This window comes from Staurois parvus, unplaced genomic scaffold, assembly GCF_062004578.1.
Source record: "Staurois parvus isolate SC_StPar_1 unplaced genomic scaffold, SC_StPar_1.0 ptg000237l, whole genome shotgun sequence".
Lineage (NCBI taxonomy): Eukaryota > Metazoa > Chordata > Amphibia > Anura > Ranidae > Staurois > Staurois parvus.
This window is the reverse complement of record NW_028318033.1, coordinates 2482156-2509533: the sequence shown is the minus strand read 5'-3', so window position 1 is coordinate 2509533 and position 27378 is coordinate 2482156. Positions and strand designations below refer to the sequence as shown.

At 40.0% G+C, this 27378-nt stretch overlaps 1 protein-coding gene across 14 annotated transcripts in view; it reads left to right on the top strand.

Annotated features, from left to right (window-relative positions):
* Window positions 1–27378, top strand: part of RALGAPA1 (Ral GTPase activating protein catalytic subunit alpha 1) — a 302589-nt gene that overhangs the window by 158445 nt on the left and 116766 nt on the right. For all 14 annotated transcript variants that reach the window (XM_089680242.1, XM_089680241.1, XM_089680244.1 and 11 more), the window contains 7 exons: window positions 928–1053; window positions 1154–1212; window positions 4349–4457; window positions 6536–6646; window positions 6785–6853; window positions 9584–9718; window positions 13250–13433. In XM_089680242.1, the coding sequence (XP_089536368.1) occupies window positions 928–1053; window positions 1154–1212; window positions 4349–4457; window positions 6536–6646; window positions 6785–6853; window positions 9584–9718; window positions 13250–13433 (793 nt within the window). The remainder of the gene's footprint in view (window positions 1–927; window positions 1054–1153; window positions 1213–4348; window positions 4458–6535; window positions 6647–6784; window positions 6854–9583; window positions 9719–13249; window positions 13434–27378) is intronic.

The following is a 27378-nucleotide window of genomic DNA, read 5'->3' as shown; positions in this document are numbered from 1 at the left end:
GATTTACAACCACTTTAAAAGAGAAGTATGGGATGTTTTTTTTTTTCATTTAAATCACCCTTACCTAGGTGGATACAGCATCGGTCCCCCACCAGCTATAAGTGTGAGAACTCAGCGATCACATGACCGCTGATTGCTGAGTTCTCACAGCCGCTCTGAGCAGAGAGCGGTGACTCTCTGAGAGGCTAAGCCAGATGCCGCTCCAGACTCTGAGTTGGTTCCCGACTTTAAAGTCGGGATCTTTCCCTAGCCTGGACCGGCTGAGTGATGTCATCCGACAGCTGGCTTCAACCCGCTGTCAGGTGAAAACAGGTCACAGGCGTGCAGAACAAACTGCACTCCTGTGATCCACAGGAGAAGTACAGCCAAAAGAGCTTTGGCTGTACTTCTCCTTTAATGATTATACACATGATTAGCAAATGGAACGCATCAATTATTATGGAACATGAAAAAATAATGTGTTAACAAGAAAGAGTTTGGGTAGCTATACCAAACCAGTTGTTTGACTATAGTAAAGGACACCACCATCTTATGAATATTCAGAAGCAACCTTTATAGTTACTCAGATGTTAACACACAGTGGCAGCTTTGCTTGGATTGATCAGTAAAGGATAATGGACGGGCTGAAATGTCTTAACTCTCCTGGATAAAATGCTATATATTGGAGACAGTAAGTGCTGCCATGTCATTTGGTCGCATGATCTCTGCTGAAGGAAAGGATCTGTCAGTCTGAATTCAGATCTGCCCCTTCAGCAGAAATCACATCACTGGACCACCATCAGCTAAAAAATGCAACCACCATATCAAAGGCTGGTAACCTGGTGATTTGTTTTATTTTTGGCTTTGGGTATGCCTGATAGGTCATTGTAAATTTGATATGTCTTTTTTTTCTTCAGTTACTTATTTATTTCCCTTATTTTACAACAGGCACCACGTGTTGAAGCCCAGGTGCTTTTGGGATCTTTGGTCTGTTTTCCCAACCTCTACCAGGAGCTCCCAGCTCTACATCCTGGCAGCTCTGAAATTGTAATGTCACAGTTCACAGATGTCAAGGTGATGCTTCCACGTAACAGATAAAGACTGCATTCTACCTGATCACTATTCTCTGTTCTTTAGATTTCCTCATATTTTTACTTATTTATTTATTTTGCAGGAGCTTACCATCAAGACTGTGTTAAGCTCAGCTCGAGAAGAGCCATCTGGGCCAGCCAGGTACAGATACCAAAATGATTCCTAAAAATAAAGTAATGTGTGGCCTGTGGGGACATAGTTGCATAGTTAGTCGGGATGAAAAAAAAAGTCCATCCAGCTCAACTAATAGGAAAAAAAAACCTGAAAGTTCCATATACACAATCCTATATCCACAGGTAATCCAGACAATGGCAAAAAAACACAAAGCATGATCTAATTTAACCCTACAAATTCAAGTTTCCAGTTACATTTTGTAAATTTAGGAGCACACTCAGCTGGCCAGAACTAGTTCTTGAAGGAGGCTTTTCCATTTTTTTCACAGTTCTTACTGTGAAGAAGCCTTTCTATTTTTGAGGGTTTGCATCTCTTTTCCTCCAGATATAAAGAGTGCCCCTTTGTCCTCTGTAATGATCTGAATTTTAATAACCCTGCACCAAGTTCACTATATGGACAGCCTATGTATTTATACATGTTGATCATATCTCCCCTTAATCTCCTCTTCTCAAGAGAGGATACATTCAGTTCAGTTTACACTTTCCTTATAGCTGAGCTGCTCTAAGCTTCTCTGTATTTTCTCCAGTTCTGTTTCTTTTTTGTGAACTGGTACCCAAAACAGAACTGCATATTCTACATGAAGTCGTACTAATGATTTGTACAGGGGTAAAAGAGACAGACAAAATCTTTTAGTCTAAGGAGGTCTACATAGGGTAAAACGTAAAGAAACTGGAGGAAAGCCAACCTAAGGCTGTTGTCCGTAGCAACCAATAATTTTATCTACTATTCTTTAAAGAACCCTATTTAAAAAAAAAAAACACACACTCTATCTAAAATTAATTTTGGTGTGCAGTGAATTTCAAGACTGTATTGATTACATGTCAATTGGAGATAGTCTCCTCCTATACCCCTTCTAACAACAGAATTTGAGCACATATACTTCTCACCTCTTTGGCTTCTAATACATATTCTGCATTATACAATTTTATAAAATGCCTTCTGTCCTAGAGTCTTTTAGTACGAAAGATTTTATTCTCTCAAAAGGTGTCAAAAATGTTGACAGCATTACAGTGAGCATAGTGGGGTCAATTTACTAAATAAGTAGAGCATATTAGAGCTCGTAGAGCTGGTCTCCAAGACTTCTTCTGGGCGTCACCCATCCTTTGGATCTCCCTACCCCAATCTATCAGACTATCACCTACTCTACTTACCTTTAGGCGATCCTTGAAAACCTCTCTTCAGGGAAGCCTATCCCACCCTCTGCTAATACTGGAATCCTCTACTCTTCCAACCACTCCATCCCCCACAGTTTTTACCTATTGTACCACTCACCCCTCCCTTCTAGATTGTAAGCTCCAAGGAGCAGGGCCCTCAATTCCCTCTTGTATTGAACTGTATTGTTACTGTATTGTCTCCCACTATAATGTAAAGCGCTGAGCAAACCGTTGGCGCTATATATATCCTGTATAATAATATAATATTTATTTTGCAAAGGGAATTTTCACGAGGCTTAGTGAATATGGTGACTTTTAGTTCTCATTTCACATAAATGTGCACTCTTTGCCAAGTAAATTTTCACTTGGCTTCACATTATTCTTCTTTAGTAAATTCAAAGTACCTAGTGATTCAATATATAAAATGCTTAATATAGTGGAGCCACAAAATATGCTATCAAATCCCTCCTGAAAGGCTTTTGAAAATGCTTATTTTTGAATCATTGTTATGGCCACAGGTATTGCTCTCTTTATGTATAAAATTTATCCCAAAGTGAAATTGGCAGTTTTGCTGATACTTTCACCAGTTGTAGCGTGCATAGTTAGTCCCAAATGCAGAATTTGAATTTATTGTGCCCTGTGTGTGCAGTATGCATTCTATAATGATTTTAAATAGCGAGACTCCTGGCTATTTTTAAGATACAGTAAACTACATAGGACACTGGCAGATGATCACTATGTGACTAGTGTACATGTCATGGCATTTCCCCTGAGTTCAGACTATCTTGAGGTATTCCATAATAATGGACAGGGTTGCAATTTTAGGGGTTCCATCATGCATTCCTACTCCATTTATAGGTATTCCATCCATTTGTGACACACAGATGATGTGTATTTTTTTTTTTTTAATGTTTTTGCTTGTCATATGCCTAACATAACAGTGACCGATTTAAAAATGAATTCCAGGTATTGATATTTTATACATAGTTATTTTTGGTTCAGCTTGGACCAATATACATATAGCATAACTGGCAGATGCCCCTGGAGGATGGAACTCCTTTAAGCAGATACCGCTACACCAGTGATCTGCACTTGCATCCAGGTCCCATGCTGAGCAGCTGATCTGCTGCATTCTGAACACAGGAGGTCAGCCTCTCAGCATGGATGCCATTCAATGAATGCCTGGCATTTTCAGGATGAATGTAAAGCATTCTCTGAGTGAGGTAGGGAGCGTGACATCACTATCCTACTTCTCCTCATCCAATCAGAGAACGCTTTGCATTAATTTAGTAAACCGCAAAGTGCTAAACAGCCAATGTTCAGAATACAGTAGGCCAGACGCTTACTACAGGACCTGGAAGGAAGTGGCTATCACTGGAGTAGCAATGTCTACTTCAGTGATTTCTAGCTTCCAAGAGCATTGGCCAAGTATAGTATATACATAGTTACATTGGTCCAAGCTGGACCTGTGTAACTACTTATGAAGTATCTATACCTGGCATACTTCTTTAAAGCTAGTCATAGTTATTCCTCTATTATAATTATACTTGCACTATTACATATGGTGACAGGGTGTCTGATTTTAAAATATTAATGTTTTAAGTCTATATTTATAGTTACCATTGTCCTGAACCATTATATTAAAAGTGTATATCTGGACCAAATAAAAACCAATAAATAAAACCTGCATTAAAAATGCTGCAAGTGCAGAATTGTTGATCCTGTCAGAAATCGAGTGAGCTCCTATCTTCCTTTTTTATGTTGACAACACAGTTCATCTGCTGCTCTGAAACCCCAAGCAGTTTAGTCAGTCCTGTCTGAATTTCCCTTGCTTCACTACAGGACATCTCACCAATTTTTTTTTTAGAGAGGGGGAGGTGTTTTGTTGTCAAACAGAGGAGAACTGAGCTGTTTTGTGCAGCATAGTAATTTACTTTTCTCTATTACAGATGTGTAGCTTTGTGCAGTTTAGGAATCTGGATGTGCGAGGAGCTTGTAAACCAGACACACCACCCGCAAATTAAAGAAGCACTTAATGTCATCTGTGTCTCCCTCAAAGTAAGAGAAAATCAAATGATACTAAAATATATTTAATTTCTTCCATCTGTAAACCGATAGCAGGTATTGCACAGATGATAGAACTATTAAACTCCCCTCACAGTAGTTGCTGTCATTCCTAGACTGAGGTTGGGGATACATCCAGGCCTTCTCCCCAGGTGGACATGCACATATCACAACTTTTACTATGTTATACTTTCAGTCATTGCCTGGCTCTGTTAAGAAAAACCATGTAAAGCACTGTTTGCACTACAGGACAAAAATCCTCTATTTAGATCAACTACTCTACATAAAAGCTGCCCTGTCAGCTTCTAAAACTGTAACATAGTTGGTAATAGACTATACTAAAAGAGTCAAACTTCTCTTAAATCCCTCTCAAGATTTTTTTTATTTTTGAATAACTGGTGCTTTGAGCTGGGACTGCCATATTGTTGTGATATGGACAGTATTACAACTGGTGTCTGTCTAATCAGACCTCAAACACTAAAGCCAGTCCTACATGGATTAAAATCCATCCAGTTCAGAACAGCCCAGCAGAATTTCTATCCATTTATGAGCCCTTAGGTCTGTTCGACCGGATTTTCCCTGCTCAATCAGCACTGCAGGCTATAGCCCTCAACACTTAGTGTTTTCTGATGGCGGGAAAGTCTTCCTACTGTCAGAATATAACAGCTCAACAGGGAGGATTCCCTTATCCACCTTGAATGTGTGGATAGGGGAATCTAGTCTTTTTTTTTTTTTTTTCACCCGCTGGTTGAATGGAAAAAGAAAAATACTTCATCACCTATGTGCTGCTTTAAAGGCATTGTACACTTTCAAATGTTTTTGATTGTTTATATGTTAGTGTAGTTGTATTCCATGTGATGGCCTCTCATGTTGTAGCTGAGGCTTGTGCTGTCATTGCTGATCAGTTTCCATGTATTAATTCACCTAGTTTTCCCCTAGGGACAAGGAACTTTTTGTTCTGGGTCACACAGCATCCAGTACATGCCTTACCATTATCTCTGTGTGTCATCACAAATGTAGGAGTGCTAATGTGATGAAATGCATCACTTCCTTTCATTGCTTTGCCTGTTTGTGTGTGTGTCAGATCTAATTACTGCAAATCTAGCACCTGCAGAGTACTGGACCGAGAGACCAAGGGATTGTGGGATATGTAGTTTCTTCAAAGGAAGTGTTAGTTCTTAGACTACAGACAGAGGTCATGCATTACCTTTGTGCAGTGCAATGCAGCATGCCTCATTTTTTAACGCAAACAGAAACTGCTGACACCAGAATGTGAAGATTTACTTTGCTATAGGCTGTGTGCATACACGGCAACAAATTACACCATGGGGGAGATTTACTAAAACTGGTGCACTCAGAATCTGGTGCAGCTGTGCATGGGAGCCAATCGGTTTCTAACTTCAGCTTGTTCAGTTAAGCTTTGACAGTAAAACCTGGCAGCTGATTGGTTTCTGTGCAGAGCTGAACTAGATTTTGCACTCTTCAGCCTTTAGTAAATAACCCCACGTGAAACTACATTACCAGTGTAGATCCTATTCAGGGTAAAAGCACACGCTGAAGGTAGGAAGGTTTGTAATGCCTTTAAATATATACTACATCGCTTTGAATGTTTGAGAAGAGCCAGATTGTTCACATGATCAAAAATAATAGTGTCATCTGCATTCTTTAGATCAATTTCTTTGATAAGCACTTAAATATTCTGCATTAATGTAATTGGTTACATTCTCTTGAACCATTTATTCAAAGGACACTTAAATGTACTACATCATTGTGATTGCCTGAGCAGAGCCAGCATTCACAAAGTATCAAGATTGTATTGCTGTTGTCTGCGTTCTCTGGAACTGTTCTTAAAAAATAAATAAATAAAGACTGTACCAGATGTGTAGTCCACCTCTGTCTTTTGTTTCTTATTCTTTGTCTTGTAATCTCCGTTTATTTTCTGTAAGGTAGTGCAAATGAATGCATATATAACAAGCAAAACTTGGTCAGTGTGTACATTTGTTTATATTAAAAATGTTTCTTGTAGTATTTTAGATATTAAACTAAATGGTAAAATTATTATTGTGTTTCAGTTTCCTAACAAAGTGGTTGCACAAGTAGCATGTAGTGTTCTGAATGTGCTCCTTAGCTATGTCACACAACTGCAAATATACCATCAGGACTACCCACTGAAAATTATCGAGGTAGGTGCCAATCGCTCCCACATGTTATATGCATTTAACACATGGAGGGGGTTACTCTTGTGTTGGATTGCTTAGGTAAATCGCTCATATGTGCATTTCATTGAATTATACATGTGCTTTCTTTTGGTTTTCTTACAGATTCTGGTAGCCACTGTGACGCACCTTTTACCAACTGCAGAAACCTCATCCTATGAACAAGATAAACGGGTCAGTGTTGAAGGGAAGATTCGTATGCATTCTGTGTTTTGAAAATTGAACAATTGCCTAACTAGAAGTACAGTTAAAGTGTATTTCCTGTCAATTTTTTTTCTTCATTTTGGATAAAATGGGAAAAGGTTAGAACCCTCTTCAGTTTTTTATTGCTTTACAGGGCTCCATTAGAGGTCTGTTAAAGGTTGTCAGTAGGACACTTCTTGTCATGCTGACAACCTTTTCGGCAGAAAAGTGATCGTAACTCTCCAACAGCAACACCGAAACAAAAATGCTTTACTTTAGTAGAGTAGTGGAAGAAGTGAGGGTAAAGCTCACTTGTAAAGCCCCCAGTACCAGCAGAAACCCAAAATGAGTTATAATCCTTCCCCACTTTATCTAAAACTAGAAAAAAATTGTGTTCGGTTTGAGCATACAATTAAACCCCTTTGCTATCAAGCATGCTTGCTGTGAGCTCCAGGAATGGACTGCTTGCATTCTTGTGTTCGACAACCAATCTGTGTGCTTCCTAATCAAATATACAAAACAAGAGGGGTGTATCGAACGCTTGGAGATAAGAGAGCTGTTAGCACTTAAAATGTGACCAACCCAATACTAGATAAATAACAAACAGTGCAGCGTTGTAGACCACTAAAAATAAAAATGATACATTTCTATAAAATTAAATTCCAATATGAATGCGAATAAACTAGTGAAATGAATAAGCTCATAATCATTTATATAAAGCCATCAGGCATTAAATGCTTACAATCTTGCATATATAGATGAACGCCAAATCAAGTGAAAAGTGCTGAGTGCCAAATAAATAGATAAACAGTTCTTGTAAAAGAAAAAAGTCCAATAACGTTTACAGACGTATGAACGAGTGACATTGATCCAGTAGTGACACCTTCTGTGAAAACCTTCATCTCTATGCACTTACCAGAACTCTGCCCGCAGTATTGCTGAAATCTGTGACAGCCTCCTTCACTCATTCCTCTTGACAGATCCGAGCAGAGGTAACCAGTCCAGGACACACCTTAATAAAAAATAGCTCACCACACGGAGCCCAGAGAAAGGTGTATAGTGTAGTATTGTATTCAAAACATAGTTAAAAATCCATCTGGAAATAATAATCATATAACCTTAATGATTTCAAATCACAGGTCTTATGAAACGTATATTACTGTAACAACCTTTCCCACTACTCACTACTTCTCTAACAATCCTGTAATACTCTGTTAATGAAAAGGTTAGGAACTGGAAAAATAATGCACAATATGTATGCGCTGTTTTTCCTTCAGATTTCAAATGGTTGGTATTTCTTTTTAGCCATTCTTGTGTTATAAATGGTTGTGTGAAATAGGTTGTGCTAAAATAAATAATCAATCAGTGTGCATATTAAAAAGTCTGCTATAAGTGAACAAGTCTTGTTTTTAGCAGAACGTATAACACCTCTAAAGTCAGAACACATAACTTTCTTGATACTTGTCCACCACCTTTGCTACAGCAAGCTCATTCAATATACTGTACATGACCTCAAGGGTATAAATAGGTCCTGTACCTATAAATTATTCCACTGGTGATCTGAAGGCACATGGGCAAATCATCTCTCACATATACCAACTTCAACTTATGAAAAGCATAAGGAGCAGCTCAAATACAAAAAAGTAAATTCCATGGCATAATGAGGTTTTAATAACATTCAATAAGAATATAAAAACATTCATTGAATGCCATTACAAGCACTCTCAGTTTAAACTTGTACTGAGAGTGATGTGCATGCACTTAAAGTGTTACTAAACCCACAACAGTAAAATCAGTCTGTATATGCAGTAAAGCATGCTTGGTATACTCACTGTGGAACCTAAGGGGTTAATCCTCTGCATTGTGTAAAAAGATTGATTTATCCTGACTTCCCTTACCCCCCCCCCCCTTCTTCCATTGTCGCTCTCTTATCTCCTAATAAGACATATCGTGTGGAGACACTCTAAACATGCTCAGTTTGGTGTGTATTTCTAGAGAGGGTTTTTTTTTTTTGCGTAATCAGCACAGGGCCAATCAGCACCGTCCAGAAGAGGTCTAGAGTTCTGCATCCTCCTGGAGCAGAATGAAAACTCCTCCTAAAAGCTTTAACCAGTGCTCGGCTGGAGACTGATAGAAGTCACAAGAATGCTCTAACCTCTGATGGGAAAAGGTATTTAACAATTTATATTTACTAAAATAATTGCACTTCCACGTACTGTGGGAGACCAGATATAGTGAATGCAGGGTCCTGGGTTTAGTAACACTTTAATGAATGTATGTATTTGGATATATATATATATATATATATATATATATATGATAGCGCTGTGGTTGCACTCAATGAATTATTTTTTTTTTTGGGGGGGGGGGGGTGCATGTGATCTGCACTGGGCCAATCAGTGCTGTCCAGACAGAGGGTCAGGGGTTATACAGCCTCAAAGGACAGTCAGAAGAGAGTGAAAACTCCTCCTACACGATTAACCAGTGCTTGGCCAGACACTGATAGAAGTCACAAGACTGCTGTACACTGCTGATGAGAAAAGGTATTTAGCAGTTTATATTTACTAAAATAATTGCATTTCCATGTTCTGTGTACTGTGGAAGACTGGATATAGTGAATGCAGGGTCCTGGGTTTAGTAACACTTTAAATATGAGTATAAAGTATGTTGGAGTTGCATGTATTTGATATGCAGAACTGTTATTTTTATATTCTTTTGCAGTTGGTGGTGTCTTTGCTGCTCTCTCTCCTAGACTGGATGATGGCACTGCCCTTATCAGTATTACTAAAGCCAGTGCGGCATGCTGGAACTGAAAATCAGGGAAGGGAAAATTCTGTGTTGAACTGCGCATATAAGGTAAAGTGTAGTTGATTGTTTTATTTCATTTAATGTAATCAATTATTTAGTGAATGTTTACTTACAGAAATGAGTATCGATCCCCTTCTCCTTTATGGACTCTGCAACAAAAGCAGTAAACAGCCTATCTTCTGCTTGTGACCAGTGCATATGGCTATTTCATATTTGCTTCTTTTCAGCAAACAGGTGGAGTTTGGGCTCCTTTTCGCATGTTTACTGGGCTTAAATGAATTGTTTTGCCTAAAATGCATACAGCAGTAGTTGTGTGGCTCTCAGTGTGGATCTAGAAGGTGGGAATATAAAGCTGAGCCCTGTGAAAGGTCTAAGGTGGAGCCCCATGCAATTGGCAAAATTCACAATTGAAACACACATATATGTCAACTGTCTTACCTGCTAAAGGAATTGTAGTTCAGACAGTTTTTATTACTCTAGCATATCTACCATACTGCATAATCAGATTTAGTGATTTTAATTTTCCTTACTTAGACAATATTGCTTGGTTTACTGACCTACCCCAGCCTGCCGATTGAGCGATAAAAGCGCAGCAGCTCATAGATGAGGTCACCAATCTCTCTGCTATCTTCTCCTTTCAGCGTGCTACAGTATTAGATGAAACTACTATACAAGGTGGAAGGGTCTAGTTGGTTCACTGCCCTGTCCCTCCCTCTCTGAATCTTGCTGTAGGGCATTGTCAGTAAGCTCATTTAAGAACAGAAATCTTATATCAGTACTGGAATAAATAGTAGTTTAAAAATGTTCATGTTCTGCTATAAACTTTCTACTTACTGATGGAAACTGTAAGGGTCCTGAGCTCATTGTGAAGGAAAGAATCAGAAAATTTGTGTATTTTGTAATCTGAAGGTGCCACCATTGATTTAGAAATTCGACCAGCCAAGCCTTCAATTTCACCACCTTCAGTTGCTATAGAAAAGAATTTTTATGGCTGGGAATTTTTTTTTTTCTTTCCAGATCAGCTCATGCCCATTTCTTTTTTGATTATATCTCTTGCACGATTCTCCCATCATTACTTTGTTTTTCAAAAAATTTCCAACATGCCCGATCACTCAAATTCGATGTTCACATGAAAATCATTCTATGCTGCGGCCCACTAATGGTGCGAAATTCAAACAAAAAGTTTTAGTTACGATTTTTTTAAAGAAAATTCTTTCAGAATTCAACCCATGTTTGGCCTGCATAAGACAGCACCTCCCTCAACAACCAGCAAAGTTGATCTCTTATTAGGATTTCAAATTAGGACTTCAGACATACTTTACCACTTTGATGTTATTATAAGTCATATGTATTCTTCAGCTTGAAGGAAAAGCGGTAAGCTGTATGAATGCTTCTGCAACCTTCTGAGACATGTTCTGTGTCCTAGAAGGCTGCAGGCAAAGGGGGTGGGGGAGCAAACTTCAGCTCAGATCACCTAAGTGATCTGGTCAGAAGTGGGAGAGGGTATCTGTCAAAAAAAGGTACTCATCCCCCCCCCCCCGAAAAAAAAAAGTGTCCAAAAGTGGTAGAGGAGGGAGGAGTTGGAAAACAGAACTTCCCCTTTTGGGTGAAGTTCCTCATTAAGCACCCTGAGAATAAGTCGAGGATTTTTTTTTTCCACCTTGCATGACTGGACCATTTACCATTGCTGTGATCGTTGTCTGGAGCTGATTTTGGAGCACACACTGTATTCTTGGCCCTACCCCCAGCTACATTGTCCAGCAAACGGTGTACATAAATGAACACCTTCAGCTGTTGAAATTTTTTTTTTCTGTCCTCTAGTCTTGATATGGGCTGATTGTTGCAAACGTAAATAGCAGCAGCCCTTGCTTTTATGGAGCCCTTTGTGGCGACCTTTAAAGGATAAGTATACTGTCATGCAACATGTACTTATTTATTTGCCCCTTCTCCCAACCTAAAATACTTGACCTCCCCTGCCTTTGATGCATAATTACAATTAAGTGACGACCCTCCACAGTGTTTACATCTTGGATTTGAAGTTGATCCTTGTAGACTCCTATAGGGGCATATCCTACATCAGAAAAAGACTGCTTAGAAGTCTATGGGGCTTGGTAATGAATGCATGACTAATATAGAGTATTTACTATGGGATGGAGGCAAGTATGCATCTGGGACAGGGATTGGTGGAGGTGAGAAATATAGGTGCAGTTTGACATATTCCTGGATTTCTTGTAGTTGAGGTTTCTTCTACACCTTGGCTCTAGTGCTTTTTGTGTTAGAGAAGATAATTCTATCTATCTGTACAACTACTGTAAGGTTTATTGAAAACCAGAAGCTATATTTAGTAATGCCAGAGAGACAGATTGCCCTGTGTTACTTTATTGCCTTAAATTACAGCTCTTCGACATCAGAGGCATAAACTTTGTCACATTGGATTATGGGACAGATATTAAAGGAGATTGCTGGATCCATGGGTTGTGGAGAAATCAAAGTGTTTTAACCTTCAGGCTAAATACTGCTTAAACTCTTTTATGAGAGTGCTATATCATGCAGTTGGTGTATTTTTAAAATAAGCTGGATTCAGACCATTGCCAACAGTACTAAAGCCTTATTTTGCAAATAAATCCAAGGATGACATCCACACTTGTGGATCTGGGGCATGGTCCTCCACTTCATGTACTTTTAATGTTCCTGATAGTAAATAAAAACAAATACTGAGGTGTTGATTGGGTTTAATATTTCATGGCAGATAGGTCATGGGAGAGGAGGCAGTGTGTCAGCAGGGTGCTCATCTACATACAGGTATTTAACAACTAATAAACACATTTTTTGTACATTTTGTGACCCATGCACCATTTTTATCATCTGAAAATCAGGAAACTTGACCAACATTTTTCTGTAAATTTGTCCCTCCTTTTTTCTTTTTCAGATGTGAGCACATTTTTAGAACTGGTCTAGGGTATGTTTTAAACTGCTGCACTGCTTTGTATTGCTAGGCCAGGTAATCTACAATTCTATTTGCAAAGGGCAAATCAAGTATGACTAGCTGTAAACACTTGCTGTATTTCTCTTCAGCTGAGATGTGTTACAAAAATAGGCTCCTTGGCCCCAAGACCAAAGATCGATTTAAGCAGAATGGGTCCTGGGTAAGGTATCAGCTGTGGCACCCCCACCACCATTTTTTCATCTGACAATAAGGATTGCAATAGGCACATTGTTTGAAAGTGCCCTCTTTGCACGGTCTTTATTGCCATAGTGTGCCTCATTAGAAGCCAACTGCTTATAAGTACTTCCTCTATTGTGAAGTGACGGGTGTACAGGTATCACCAACTGCACTATCCCCCTGGTTTACTGCAGGGGGTCAGCAGTTGTAGAGGACCGCCCTGGATGTTCACTGGGTCCTTAGCTCATTCTTAGGTTGCCTTGTGAATGAGTTGCTCCAGCCATGACAACCAATTACATATTAAGTTTTATTACAGCTGTTAAGGTTTGCAGTAAATGTAGTTAAAATGTTACTATTGACTATTTTTATTTTGCTTATAAAGTTGTGATTTATTTGAAATAATTTGTACTGTGCAGGTATTGCATGACTGTGTCTATGGCTCCCAGCATTTTAGCAACCCTCGGTACTTTCCAATGAGCCTTTCAGATCTGGCATCTGAAGACTACGACCCCTTTCTGCAGCTGGAATGTCTGAAAGAACCTGAACCACTCCACTCCCCAGATTCCGAGCGCTCCACCAAGCTGCAACCCGTTACTGAAGGTATTTTATCAGTACAAGTATTGCATGGAAGATTGTACTCTTTAAATGACAGGCTTATTCACAACACACCAGTAAAATTACTCAATTGAAGGAGGATCAAAATAAACATGGATCAAAGTGGGGCAGCTGGTATGCATACCAAACGCCCCTATCACCCTCACTTTCTACTGTGGACAAAAGTTTGGCTCAGTGCAGGCAAGTTGTAAGGCAAGTGTTGCATTTATTTGCTTTAATACTTTGCTCCTAACTTTCTTCATGACCTACACAGTGCAGCAGATGTATTGACCACTTGTGTGCACATAACTTTTTTTGCATTGCCTACAGTGAGGGTCTGGTTTCAAGGGCAAATAATTTCAATAATCCCAGAAATGTATCACAATCTTTCCTTTTATATAAAATTCAAACATTGCAAGTAATTTCAGTATGGCATTATCCAGTTGGGGCAATAGCCTTCCTGTATAAATCTGTAGTGTATCCATTTAACACAGAACTCTAGGAAACATCCAAATATAAAGCTAAAATACATCTATATAAGATGTCTTACCTACCGAAGGATTTGTGTTCTATCTAAGTTCTATCCCAAAAAATAACACAACTATATTAATCGTACAGTACAGGGAACAGTCATGTTTTTCATAAGAAATAATGTATACCTTCTGCTCTAAGGAAGTGTACAGCAATTCAAAATGAAATACAATAAAGTAATAAAATGGCGGCAGCTAACACACACACCTATTACCTAAAAGTGATAAATACTAAATCCAAAAATAAATGGTGTAGCGCTCAAGACATAAATAAATATTAATATATGAATAACGCATATAAAAATATACAAAACTGTTATCTCACAAATAATGATCTAATCCCAATAAATCTGAGTGATCTCTCAATAGTGCCTTGATCCCTATTGGGATCCAAAAAGTGACAAACCAAAGTGAAAAAATAGCGATCATAAAATATATCCAAATGTGATATATTTATACAATAAATGTGCTCACTACTACCCCTATCCTCAATTAGGATCAGTGACTGATCATAAAAATCAGTGAAAACCAAACAAGTGATCCCAGCACTGGGGGATATATCAAATATCAGTGACTGATCAAACATAATCAGTGATTAACAAACAAGTGATCCCAGCACTGGGGGATAAATTATACAAAGTGAACAGTGCTTCACAAAATCACATATAACATACACTAATATCAAAATCTCATCCCAAAAGATAATATACCCCAAAACAATATAAAACACATAATAGAAATAATATAGATGCATCAATCACAACACATGAAAAAAATCCAAAACGATTAGTGCATATAAACACAGGTGTTCCACAAATCATAAACGTGCAGATGGTGCTGTGGATGTGCACTACAGCCACTGGTGATAAATCCAAAAATATCTGAATTGCCTCCTCACCTCCTTACCGTGACCCAATGGGTCAAATAGCTTTTGGATCACCCCTGGATCCTCCAAGTGCGATATCTGTTTTAATGGACTCCTTCAGGTAGCAGCATAACACCACATCAAGGTTCCCCTTTAGGTCTGAGTAATATAGCCAAGGCCCCTTCCCTCACTCGCCTCTGTGCCTCTTGCATCACTTGCATGTGGATAACAACAGCTGCTCAGCTGAGCCCGGCGTCCGCCCCACCGACCTCTGTCTGCAGAGACTGCTCGGGACATGTCGGGGACCAGTGTGCTCTGACGGCATTGTGCCGATCTGCTGACAGCCTAAAGATTTAATGCTGCTCGGGACTCTGGGCTTCAGCAAAGTTGCAGCCTCAAGCAAGAAGAAACAGGAGCAAGGTTGGGAGGCAATTTACAGCTCACACTCATTTAGTCCTGTGGGAGTTGGCTGTATTACTCAGACCTAAAGGGGAACCTTGATGTGGTGTTATTCTGCTACCTGAAGGAGTCCATTAAAAGGGATATCGCACTTGGAGGATCCAGGGGTGATCCAAAAGCTATTTGACCCATTGGGTCACGGTAAGGAGCTGAGGAGGCAATTCAGATATTTTTGGATTTATCACCAGTGGCTGTAGTGCACATCCACAGCACCATCTGCACGTTTATGATTTGTGGAACACCTGTGTTTATTTGCACTAATCCTTCTGGATTTTTTTGGGACTTTTTTCATGTGTTGTGAATGATACATCTATATTAGTTCTATTATGTGTTTTATATTGTTTTGGGGTATATTATCTTTTGGGATGAGATTTTGATATTAGTATATGTTATATGTGATTTTTTGAAGCACTGTTCACTTTGTATAATTTATCCCCTAGTGCTGGGATCACTTGTTTGTTAATCACTGATTGTGTTTGATCAGTCACTGATTTTTTTTTATATATCCCCCAGTGCTGGGATCACTTGTTTGGTTTTCACTGATTTTTATGATCAGTCACTGATCCTAATTAAGGATCGGGGTAGTTGTGAGCACATTTATTGTATAAATATATCACATTTGGATATATTTTATGATTACTATTTTTTCACTTTGGTTTGTCACTTTTTGGATCCCAATAGGGATCAAGGCACTATTGAGAGATCACTCAGATTTATTGGGATTAGATCTATTTGTGATATTATTACAGTTTTGTATATTTTTATACGCGTTATTCATATATTAATATTTATTTATGTCTTGAGCGCTACACCATTTCTTTTTTGATTCATGTTTTTCATAAACCATGGATTATACCATTATAGACGCGGACTTTCTGTAGATTGGACAGTGGCAAGCTTTGGAGGGCACACTCCCATACCCATCTCTAACCCATTCCGTGAGTCCTCAGTTTTGTGCTAGTATCTGTAGGTGATAGACCAGTTTCATTACTTTATTATTTTCTTCAACCTCATTGCCTACAGAAGCAGTGTGTTCTCATAAGTGCAACCTTGGGAATCGTTCCCAGATTCCACACTCTGGGGACAACCTGTTATGTGGCTTTGGGCACTGCATTCTGTGTGAGGCACTTACCATGGCACTTGTTGCAACACCGCAGGGTGCTATACAGGTTCAGGGCCATGGTCCATTGCAGTGGATCCCAGTCTCATGCAGACTACTTTGTGGGTATTCCCATAGTGGCGAGCGAAGCCTGGACTTTATACACCATCCAGCATCACGAACAGGTAAGACAGGGCACTCTGAATATTTGACCGTTACTGTATAAAACAGGGCAATGCTTGGAATGTATTTACTTTTATGGTGAAAAGTTTTCTTAAACTTGCTGCTAAAATTTATCCATTCGGAGTTCAGTGTTAGGTGAATGACTAGGTGTTACATCACGCCACTTCAGCCTGGAGCTGTTATAAGGTACTGACTTGCTTCCTCCCACTCTTTCACTACAAGGATTCTTTGCAGGATGGTCTATACCTGGGTTATCACATACTCCTTTTGGATACTCTTACCCTATTCCCTACACTCTAATTCTTCAGTACCCCACAGGGGAATACCCTTACTTATATCTATGGCAGAGACCTAGTGAAAGGGAGCTAATTGTACACAGTAAGTGAACATTTGCTCTGTGAAAGACCTGCTCAAACTCAGCCTCAGTGACGATGCATCTATTGCACCGGAGCAGGAATTGGTCTTAACACTGGCTACAGTATCCTATTCTAGTTCTGTTTCATTCATGCAATAAGCGGGCTATTTGACAAAAGCAGAATTCTCTGCATCTATGTCACAATTTATAGGACAGATTATAGCTTTACTGCATCTATCTCAAAGGTATCCTGCCTCTACTCCCACTCTCATTTCACAACCAGAGTCAAAGCCTGATATGCTGGTCCTAGATGATGCTGAAATAGAGGGGAATTAAGAGGATGTAGAGGCAGTGTTGGAGAAAGTTGCGAAATTTCCCCCACACTGTTGCTATATTGATGAAACCGCTTTCTGCAATATGCTACCTAATGTTATAAAGCTTGTTGCCTCTGTATGCAAAAGCTCTCTTTACTATGACCAGCCCTGCAGCCAAATATGGCTGCTATTTAAGTTTGTCTTAATGAGACCTTTTCTGTAGACCATTAATTTCAGCAAAAATATTTCCATAAAGTTTTATGTGCATTTAACATATTTTATGAATGTTATCTTTTTGTAATGTGTAGAAGTCCAAAAACCCTGAGATTGCTGATGGATGCCGCCATCTGGGACTCAGTCTCAGGGCTGCCAATCAAGTGACACTCTAAAGTATTTTTCTTAACTCCTCTGTAGTTTTCTTTTTCACTTCTTCCCTTAGCTGCTACAAAATAGGTTATGTAGGGAGGTGATGGGAGGGGCAAAGAAGCTGGACCAGCACAGAGAGTAATTAGACACTTCAAGAAAATGAGAGAGCTATGATATGCAAATCAGGAGGGTGCTGTGTTGGGAAATTGACTAGTACATTTTTCTAGCAAGTTCAAAGGCACATTGCAAAGGAATACAAATTAATTAATGCAAAGGAAAAACATTGCAGGTAAGTATGGAAAATATTTGACCTTTTACCTGCAAAATTTTAAGTTGGGTTACAGGGCCTCTTTAAGAGCTAGCACAAAGCTTGGTCACTTTAGTCTGCTATATTTAAATCTTCTTTTCAATAAAGATTGACAGCTACTCGGTATTATAGAAAGTTTTTTCTTTTCTTTTTTCCAAAGTGTAACTAGTTTGAACATTGTTCAGTGTGTAATCTGTTTTCCCCCACACTGTGATGCCTACAAAAATATTGAGTGCCAAAGAAAACTTTTATATCCATAATTCAGGTTTTTCACACCAAAAAATAAGGGAGGGCCTCACGCCAGGTCCCCTAATGGTAAAAACAGCAATTCTATTAGCAATCATGGCACCAGTTGAAGGTTTGTCAGTGGGGTGTCATACACAAATCATTTCATTTCTTGGATCAGCAAATAAATTGAATCCTCCATATGGGTCTCAATTCATCCATGGGATTTAGACTTGTTTAGACTGCAGCCTCATTTCCTGGATTTAAAATCATCTTTTAAAATGAGCACAGAAGTTATTAGATGCCAAGTTCTTGCTTCTAGACCTACTTTTATTGTTTTTGAATAATAAGATGTTCCTACCGTGATGATTGATTATAACATCGGGATGCATGTTTTTTTGTGAGCTAGAAATGAATGGACCATGACATTGTTCATACTTAAGGGCTGTGTGTCTTGCCCTATGATTATAACGTGCCACCCATGGACCAGTCATTATCTTTTGGCTCTACTGCTGTTGAACTTGTTTTATACACAGCGAGTTACGCGTGTTGGCGACCAGGGATGCTTATTGTCTATTGTGTGAACCACCACTACGTGATCTGCACTGATTTTATACCCAGCCTATCACTGTCAGAGTTTATATCCATGGATTACATGTCTGCAGCTATACTTGTACTGTTCTAGATTGTGGGTCTATAGACCTCCTTGAATCTGAATTTATCTAGTGACTAGAGGTCATTGAGATATTTGGATTACTTTTTCTTTAAGATGTAAGAAGCTGTACTTTAGTGCTATGGCGTGAATCCGAATGTGCATGGTGCATTTTATCAGCCTATATGACAGGACTGTGTGAATTTTAATTACACTGTGGGAGGGCATGGTCTAGTAATAATTTTGTGCAGTTAAGACTTTTGAGTGGAACACATCTCTTATACTATATTTTCTTATTTTGTACTGTATATAAATTATTGGAACTCTACATTCATCAGCTATTTCAAGGCTTACTTGCTGTCTAACACATTCTGCATTGTACATTGTCTATCCCAGCCTTTCTCAACCAGAGTGCCTTGGAAAAATGTCTAAAAATTGCCCAAAACTTGTATACAAGCCAGTGGGTGAAACAAGCCTGCCTTTTAGTTACACAAAGCCAAAGGTTTTCATTGTGCACCATTACGACCTTCTAGCCGTCAGCATCCTGACAACCAATGACATCATCATTTGATAAGGAGAATGCCAGCTGTCTGCACAGCATCTTATGCAGGCCATAGACGGGTCAAAAATCGTCCGATTTTTCTTTAAAAAAACAAAAAATCGGTCGTTCAAGCGGCCAATGTTACCAGCAACGGTAAAAAGAATCAGCCGATTTTCATCCCGTCTACAGCCGGCAAAAAATGTCCCTGCAGAGAGCTCCGCTATTTCTTTGACAGTTCCTTGACATTTATAGCGGTTGCAACAATGTATCTATTTGTATCCATTTAGGATACAGATGTTTTTATTCAGAAACAAATAGATACATTGTTGCAACCGCTATAAATGTCAAGGAACTGTCAAAGAAATAGCGGAGCTCTCTGCAGGGACACTTTTTGCCGGACTGAAATTCCTCTTCTTCTTCATCCTCTTCTTCTTCTTCTTCATCCTCTTCTTCTTTTTTCTTCTTTTTGTCTTCCTCTTGCAGGTCACTGCTCATGCGCAGATTTTTTTATCGGTAAAAGATCGGCGATTTGCCCATCATTGCCATGAAAATCGGCCGATTTTTTTCCAACTTTACCGATAAAAAAAATCTGCCAAAATACCGAAAAACGGCCGAACATTTAGCCCACTAACGATCCGAAAATTGGCCGATTTTATTTTCGGACGAAAAATCAGCCGATTTTCGACCCATCTATGGCCTGCATTAGTTTGACCCTCCCTTGCCCCTCTGCATCAGTGTTGGGGTCACATTAGCTCAGCGATGGAAAAAAAAAACAGAGGAGGAAGAGAAACATTGGAATACTAGTCAGTACCAGTGTGCAAAAGTGTGTTTGCTTTAGAAGAATAATCACCTCTAATGTTGGGTGTCCTGCATGTGTGGATGTTGCTGTTAGAATAGTTTTTTACATTTTAGAATGGGGTGCCTCAAGACTGTCCATAAGACTGTCCATAATTTTAAAGGGTGCCTCAGGACTGTGCAAAATTTTAAAGGGTGCCTTGACTGAAAAAAGGTTGAGAAACACTGGTCTATCCACTTCTTGTTCACTTTCTCTTCCTGTAAAGAAAGAAAATATATGTTATTTATATTGAAATGCCAGGTCCTTTTTTGGAGCCTTGTGTCTACAGTGTATCCTGAGTTCATTGGTTAGGAAGAGGTGTTCAAAGACACAACTATTTTATGGTACTTGACATTACCAAGATATTAATATCAGATACAACCTATCTTTTATAACCCTATCTGATTCTCTGTTATTAGATTGTAGTGATATATTTTTGGAATATGTTTGGATAATTTGATGCTTGTTTATCCTTAACTTTGTTATGCCTTATTTTCTTTTCTTAGAGACATCTCTCCTCCATTGTATTAACATGTTTTGTTTCCCAAGGAACAAAGTACATGTAGTACTTTGATCCATCTTTCCAGATCTGTCTGTGGCTAGCTGTAAGGTCTCACATCGCAACCCTCCTTCCTCCAAAGCTGTCCCAACAACGCAGTTGGAGAAGGCTGGTTAGGCAAATGCACTTTTTTCCATCTCCAAGCACTTGCCTGCTTGTCTGGGACATTTTTGATGACATGTTCAACCACCCCCGTACCGCCTGCATTCCTTGAAAAATGCTTGTCTCAGGCAAGTGCTTAGAGACTGATGAAAGTGTCCTCTATCAAAGCAGCAATCTCCTTGCTACCTGCATTGTCAGATGGCTGTGGAAGATGGGAGTGTCCTGTTCACAGCAACCTTAGACAACACCTAGGAAGATGGGGCAAAGTGCTACATGTTCCTGGAAAACAATACACAATAATATAAATTGAAGTGAGGTTAGGTCTTTAAATAATGAGACACCTGCTGTATTCCATTCTTGTTGGACCATCTAAGAAAATAAGATAAGATGGTCCTTCAATAACTGGGCTTAAACATGAACTCCAAGAAAACTTATAAGTGCACAGTGTAAATATATATAAATACATGTATCTTTATTTTTTCTTGAATGTTTTATTTGCCATATGACTTAAATTCTGTCCTACTAATAAACACATTTGCACGTACACACTGATTTTCTTTTGCAGCAATTTAGCTTCCTATTTCATTGCTTCACATCCAACCTGCTCATTGGGTATGAGATTGATGTGTAAATGAGTTGAGAATCTTTACTCAATAGGTTGAGTAAAGATTCACTTCAGTAATCCAATCGTGAAAAGCAAATTCTTGATTATTTCATCAGCACCCTAGAGTATTCATAATTAATGTGTTACAAAACCCAGCACCCTGCATTCACTAAATCTGGTCTCCCACAGTACAGGTAACATGGAAATTTAATTATTTTAGTAAATATAAACTGCTAAATACCTTTCCTCATCAGCAATTAGAGGAGTTTTCATTCTCCTCTCACTGTCCTATGAGACTGCAGGACCCCTGACCCTCTGTCTGGACAGTGCTGATCACATGCACTCTCCCAAGAAAAAAAAATCTCTAGCAATACACACCAAACTGAACATGTGCAGCTTGCCCCTAGGCTCTGAGTTTGGGACAGTAGAAGGGGAGGATCAGATAAGACAGGATTAAACATACTTTTTACACAATGCAGAGGATTAGCCCCCTAAGTTCCACAGTGAGTGAAACAAGCATGCTTTACTGCATATACACGTTGATTTTACTATTGTGGGTTTAGTAACACTTTAACAATGCTACAATTTATTGATGCAATGTGCTCAATTAGTTTAGTAAATCAGTCTCCTTGTATCAGCCTGCTCATTGGACAATTAATCACCCTCACCCTTCATATAATAAGCAAGTAGATGGTCCAGGAAGTAGTAAAATAAAATCAGCAATTAGTAGTGTTTTCTTCCTGGGTGTGCATTGTGGTAGAACAAAATGTATCAGTTCTTTGACTGGTAAAACAATAAAATATGATTTTTGACATACATGTAAATTCATTTTCTTTGGGTGTATTACAGGACATAGGTTCTCAAACTTAGGCATTTGCGAGTATGCTACCACCTTAAGGCAATTGGACACTGACAAAAAAAGCTGCACCAACAGCCTTAGCATAACCCCTCATACCCCTAGCAAGCCTCAGTTCAAAAGCAAGCAATAAGGACTGAATAATAACAAGTGGGGAGGGACATCTGTCCTGTAATACACTTCCAAGAAAAGGATTTTACAGGTGCTTAAAAAATCCCACTGTCTTAAATACATGACAGCATATCACTCTTATAGTAATATAATGGTATATCCAAAATCATTGTTACTTGAATAGTGGCCAGTACAGCAACAAATGCTAACAGGCCTCGCAACTCCTTAAGCACCTTACACTGGAAACTGACATCAGAAGAGGCATGAAAACCTACCTGGTAAAACTTAACAGATGTGTCAACAGAGGACCAGGTGACAGCCTTGCAAATCCGGGAAACAGATACAGATGCTGAAAAGCCCATATAGAACTGACCGATCTGATATAGTGTGCTACCACAGGAAAGAGAGGAACCTTATCCTTCTGACTGTAGTCTTGAGTTGTGACTTCTCTAACCCGCTTACAGGGACTCTCTTAGAGAATTAGGTTTTCTTAAAGCATCTGTACTTAGTGGTAAACATGCAGAGTGTGTATAATATTCAGGCAGAGGAAATAAAGCTCCTTGAAATGTTTTTGGGCAAGATATAAGGATGAAAGCACAACATCCTTGTTAAGGCAGCAGGAGGAAACCACATTAGGAAGAACAGAGGCTATAGGTTGCAAGATACCCTGCTTTAGGCTATAGGCTTTGATTTTTTTTTTTCTTCGTTCAGCAAGCAAGTTGATCAAAAAAGTCCCCACAGATCCTGCATCAACACAAGCGATGTTCAAGCAGGGATCTCTCCTGCTGAGTTTTTATATGCAGACATGGGAGACCTCCCTCCCATTTTCCAGCAGGACTGTTTGTCAGAAGTCAGTCATTAGACCTGCTTGTGTTCAACAGTCAGCGGTACACACGTTCCTCCGAAGCGGACAACCTTTGCTATGTGTATACCCATCTTTATCCTTGTGTAACACTAGGAACAGTTCTTACAGGATTAGGTTGCCAACTCTGCATATGCCCCTGACAATTACAAGAAAGGCAACCTCGTGAGTGAGTAAATACAGTGGGATATCCCTGATAAGTTTGAAGGGACGTTCTGAAGAACAGATAAAACCAAGTTTGAGGTCCGAGTGTATAGTAGGAATGATGTGAGCAACACTCTGCTCAAGGGCTTTTACCAATAAGTGAAAGGCAAGTGTCTTTGGGAAAAGAAAGGCAAGGGCTGTAAATGTGACCATTGATGACCAAATGTTGATTCAGACTGGACTGGAGAAAAGACAGGACATGTCGTATGGAATGCTTCCTGAGATAAAAATTTCTTGCACCACAGGAAGTAGGTTTTCTAGGTGCTGTGATAGATGGTATGCTATGATGGTCCAATAGACCCCTGTCCCTCAAGACTTGGGCTTCAACGCCATGTTGTTAAAGCCTGTGACCAAGAAGCAGGATGAGGTACTGCCCCTGGGACAGAAGATCTGGTCAGTCTGGTAGGGCCCATGGAGAGTCTGCCAAAAGTGTGGTGCCTTTTGAGTACTACAATTTCTTGGGCCAGCTCAGAGCAATGTGGTCCCTGGAATGCCCTCCCTCTTGATCTTGTGAAGCAGATGAGGAAGAAGCTCCAATGAGGAAAAGGCATAGGTCAACTTGAACTGAACCCACTGAGCCACCAGGGCATCTCCTGCAAAGATCCTGAGGGTCTTTGGTCCTGATGACAAACCTGTCCAGCTTGTGGTTTAACCTAAATGCCAGAAGTTCCACGTCTGGTATCCTCCCACTTGCGACAGAGGTCTTGAAACACCTCTGGGTGATAAGACCATGCCCCTGAAACCAGTGGCTGAAACTACCTGACGAATTTCCATGTCTGAAATGTGCACTAAGGGCAAGGATGGAACATGAATTCTGCCCAAGTTAGAATGAGAACCACTTATATTTGAGCTACATTACGTTTGTGCCCCCTTTATGGTAGATGTAAGGCATAGCCATGACATTGTCCAACTGAATTCTGGTCAGGTGGTCTCATAGACAAGAAGCCCAGAGCTGGATGGTCAACCAAATTACCCTGAGTTCTAGGATGTTGATCAGAAGCCAGACTTGCCCCAGTACTGAGTAGGACTCCTGGGCTCTGCTGCAGGGCTCTGCTGGCTTGCTGGTGTCTGTTATGAGTCACTTCAGAGATGTCAGGAAAGGCATCCCCTGATAAATGAAAAAGGGTGTTTTGTTTAGTTTTGTTGCATAATATTTTCTGAGGATTGCAAAAAATCATTGCTGCAAGACAATATAATGAAAAGAAAGCCTTGTTTGTCCTTAAAAAAACAATATATGCATCACATTGTCATTTTTAGTAATGACAAAGTTATTGCCGAATAACCAGGTACATAACAGAAATGTAAAAATGGCTGTAGCCCACGGGGTGAACAGGTGTGATAGGAGACGTGGGTAAAAGTATATCTACTATTGTACATATGCTGAGTGCACCTTACTGATGCTAGGAGATACTTCCTCTTCCTTACAGGAAGCCTTGTTAACTATTTCTCAATTTGAGATTGTCTTTGGACAGACTATAAACTGGTCCAAATCAGCCCTAATGTTATTAGATGACGCAAGGTATCCAGTGGCCCAGTCTTGCCCCATTCCACGTACAACCTCCTTTAATTATTTAGGGATCCGAATTACTCCACCTCTCACTGACTTCTGCCACTTTAACATTACATGCCCACTTCCGGAGTAAAGTTAAGATCTGGAACAAACTTTGGTTGTCCTTTATAGGTAAAAAAAGAGAAATAATAATCAGTGCAAATACTGGAACCAAGTCCGGAACAGTCTGATAGTAGGTAAAGATGGCTAGGGTGACTTGGATTGGGGGGTCCGTATGCCACTAAGGGCAACCTCCATGTAGTACTGTAGCAGATTCTGTGTAGTAAGAAGAAAAGGAGAAGCGCCTCTAAGTGCAGCAGACCACTTTATTATAGCATAAAAGTAGGAACACTCACATGTAGGTAGATTAATACAGGCATGTTAAATATAAGGTCTTGAAAACCAAGTAGAACTGCTGTCACTGGTGCCCACTGTGTCCACATCTCACTGGAGCAACGTGGTAGCAGGAGGGAGACAGCTGTGGAGCCAGCCGGCGTGCACATACTCCTCAATGGCAGCTGGAACACATGCTGGAGCGCAACGTCGGCGTGGGCGTGATGACGTCAGTGACCAGGATGCAATGTGACGCATTTCAGAGCATGTGCTGGCCTCTAGTGGCGGAAGCGCGCTCCTTTGTCTAGCTTAGATCAGAACTTCTCTCTCTCAGGCTTGGTTCACACTACTCCGACCTGAAACTTGCAATGCAACTTTGCCAGGGGACTTCCTGGCGAATTGATCCAAATGGAGTAAGACTTGATACGCGACTTTTCCATGCAACTTTGCTATTTTGTTGGTGGGAGGGGGGGTTTGACCAATTGGAAAATATAATTTTTTTCATTAAATTTAATTTTGTTTATTGAATTTCTAACAAAATCCTAATTTTCAGAACGAATGGAATTCCAATTGGTCGAAAATGAATCAACCAAATAGAATTCTGTGTAAAGAATAGCTGGTTGCTAAGGAGAGGGCCTGGAAGCCGGGCCACCACATCCTGAACAACCCATGAGTGTGGTTTCCCTGCTGACAGCTGAATGTAAATAAAAGAATGCCGGCAATTATTATTAATTTTTTTTTAAATGCGCTTCGGGTCGGTATGGATGTTAAAGACCCCCCCCCCCCAATCCATACCAGACCCTTATTCAAACATGCAGCCCGGCAGGTCAGGAAAGGAGGGGACGAGCGAGCACCCCCCCTTTCTAAACCATACCAGGCCACATACCCTCAACATGGTGGGGTGCTTTTTGGTAGGGGGGCTCTCCCCCCCAAAGCACCTTTTTCCCCACAAGGGCCTCTTCCCCACAACCCTGGGCTGTGGTTGTAGGGGTCTTCAGGAGTATCTCATCAGAATCTGGAAGCCCCCTTTAACAAGCCCCCAGACCTTGGCCCCCCCATGTGAATGAGCAGGGGTACGTAGTAGAGTCATTCACCAAAAAACTGGGAAAAAAAAAGTTTTTGACAAGTCCTTTATTTAAAAAAAAAAATCCCTCAAAGTAGATCCAACGATGAACTTTGCTACACTGAAAAAAAGACAAAACAAAAACAAGAACTCCGCCCCCAATGCTGGTTTCCGTTGTCTGAGACAGTTCTTAAATAGCTAATGGGCAAGGCCACCCACTGACATTGCTGGGTGACCCCTCCCCTTTGTGATGTCCCCGACTCAGCATGCCCCGGTCAGTGATGTCACAAGGGAGCGGGGTCGTTCAGGCGGGGTCACCCAGTGGTGTCATTGGGTGGCCCTGCCCTTTAGCTATTTAACCACTAGCCTGCCGGTAATTTTTACCCCCTTCCTGCCCAGGCCAATTTTCAGCTTTCAGTGCTGTTGCACTTTGACAATTGCACAGTCATGCAACATTGTTTTTTTTTTTGTGGTATTTAATCACCACTGGGGTTTTTATTTTTTGCACTATAAACAAAAAAAGAACAAAAAATTTGAAAAGGAAATTTTTCTTTGTTTCTGTTATAAGATTTTGCAGTGAAGGTAATTTTACTCCTTCACTGATGTGCGTTGATGAGGCGGCACTGATAATGCCGCACTGATATGCAGCAATGATTGGCGCAACTGCTGGGTTGCACTGATGGGTGGCAATGCTCGGCACTGGTGGTGGCACTGATGATCAGGCATTCATTGTGATTGATCTTGGATCTACTTTAGTTTTTTTTTTTTTAATTAAGGACTTGTCAAAAACTGATTGTGTTTTTATTCACTTTTTTAAGTTTTTGGGTGAATGAGTAGAGGTACTTATTCACATGGGGGGGCGAGATCTGGGGGCTGTTAAAGGGGGCTTCCAGATTCCCATAAGTCACCCCCACAGACCCCCACCACTGCAGCCCAGGGTTGTGGGGCAGAGGACCCCCCCCTTTTTATATATTGGC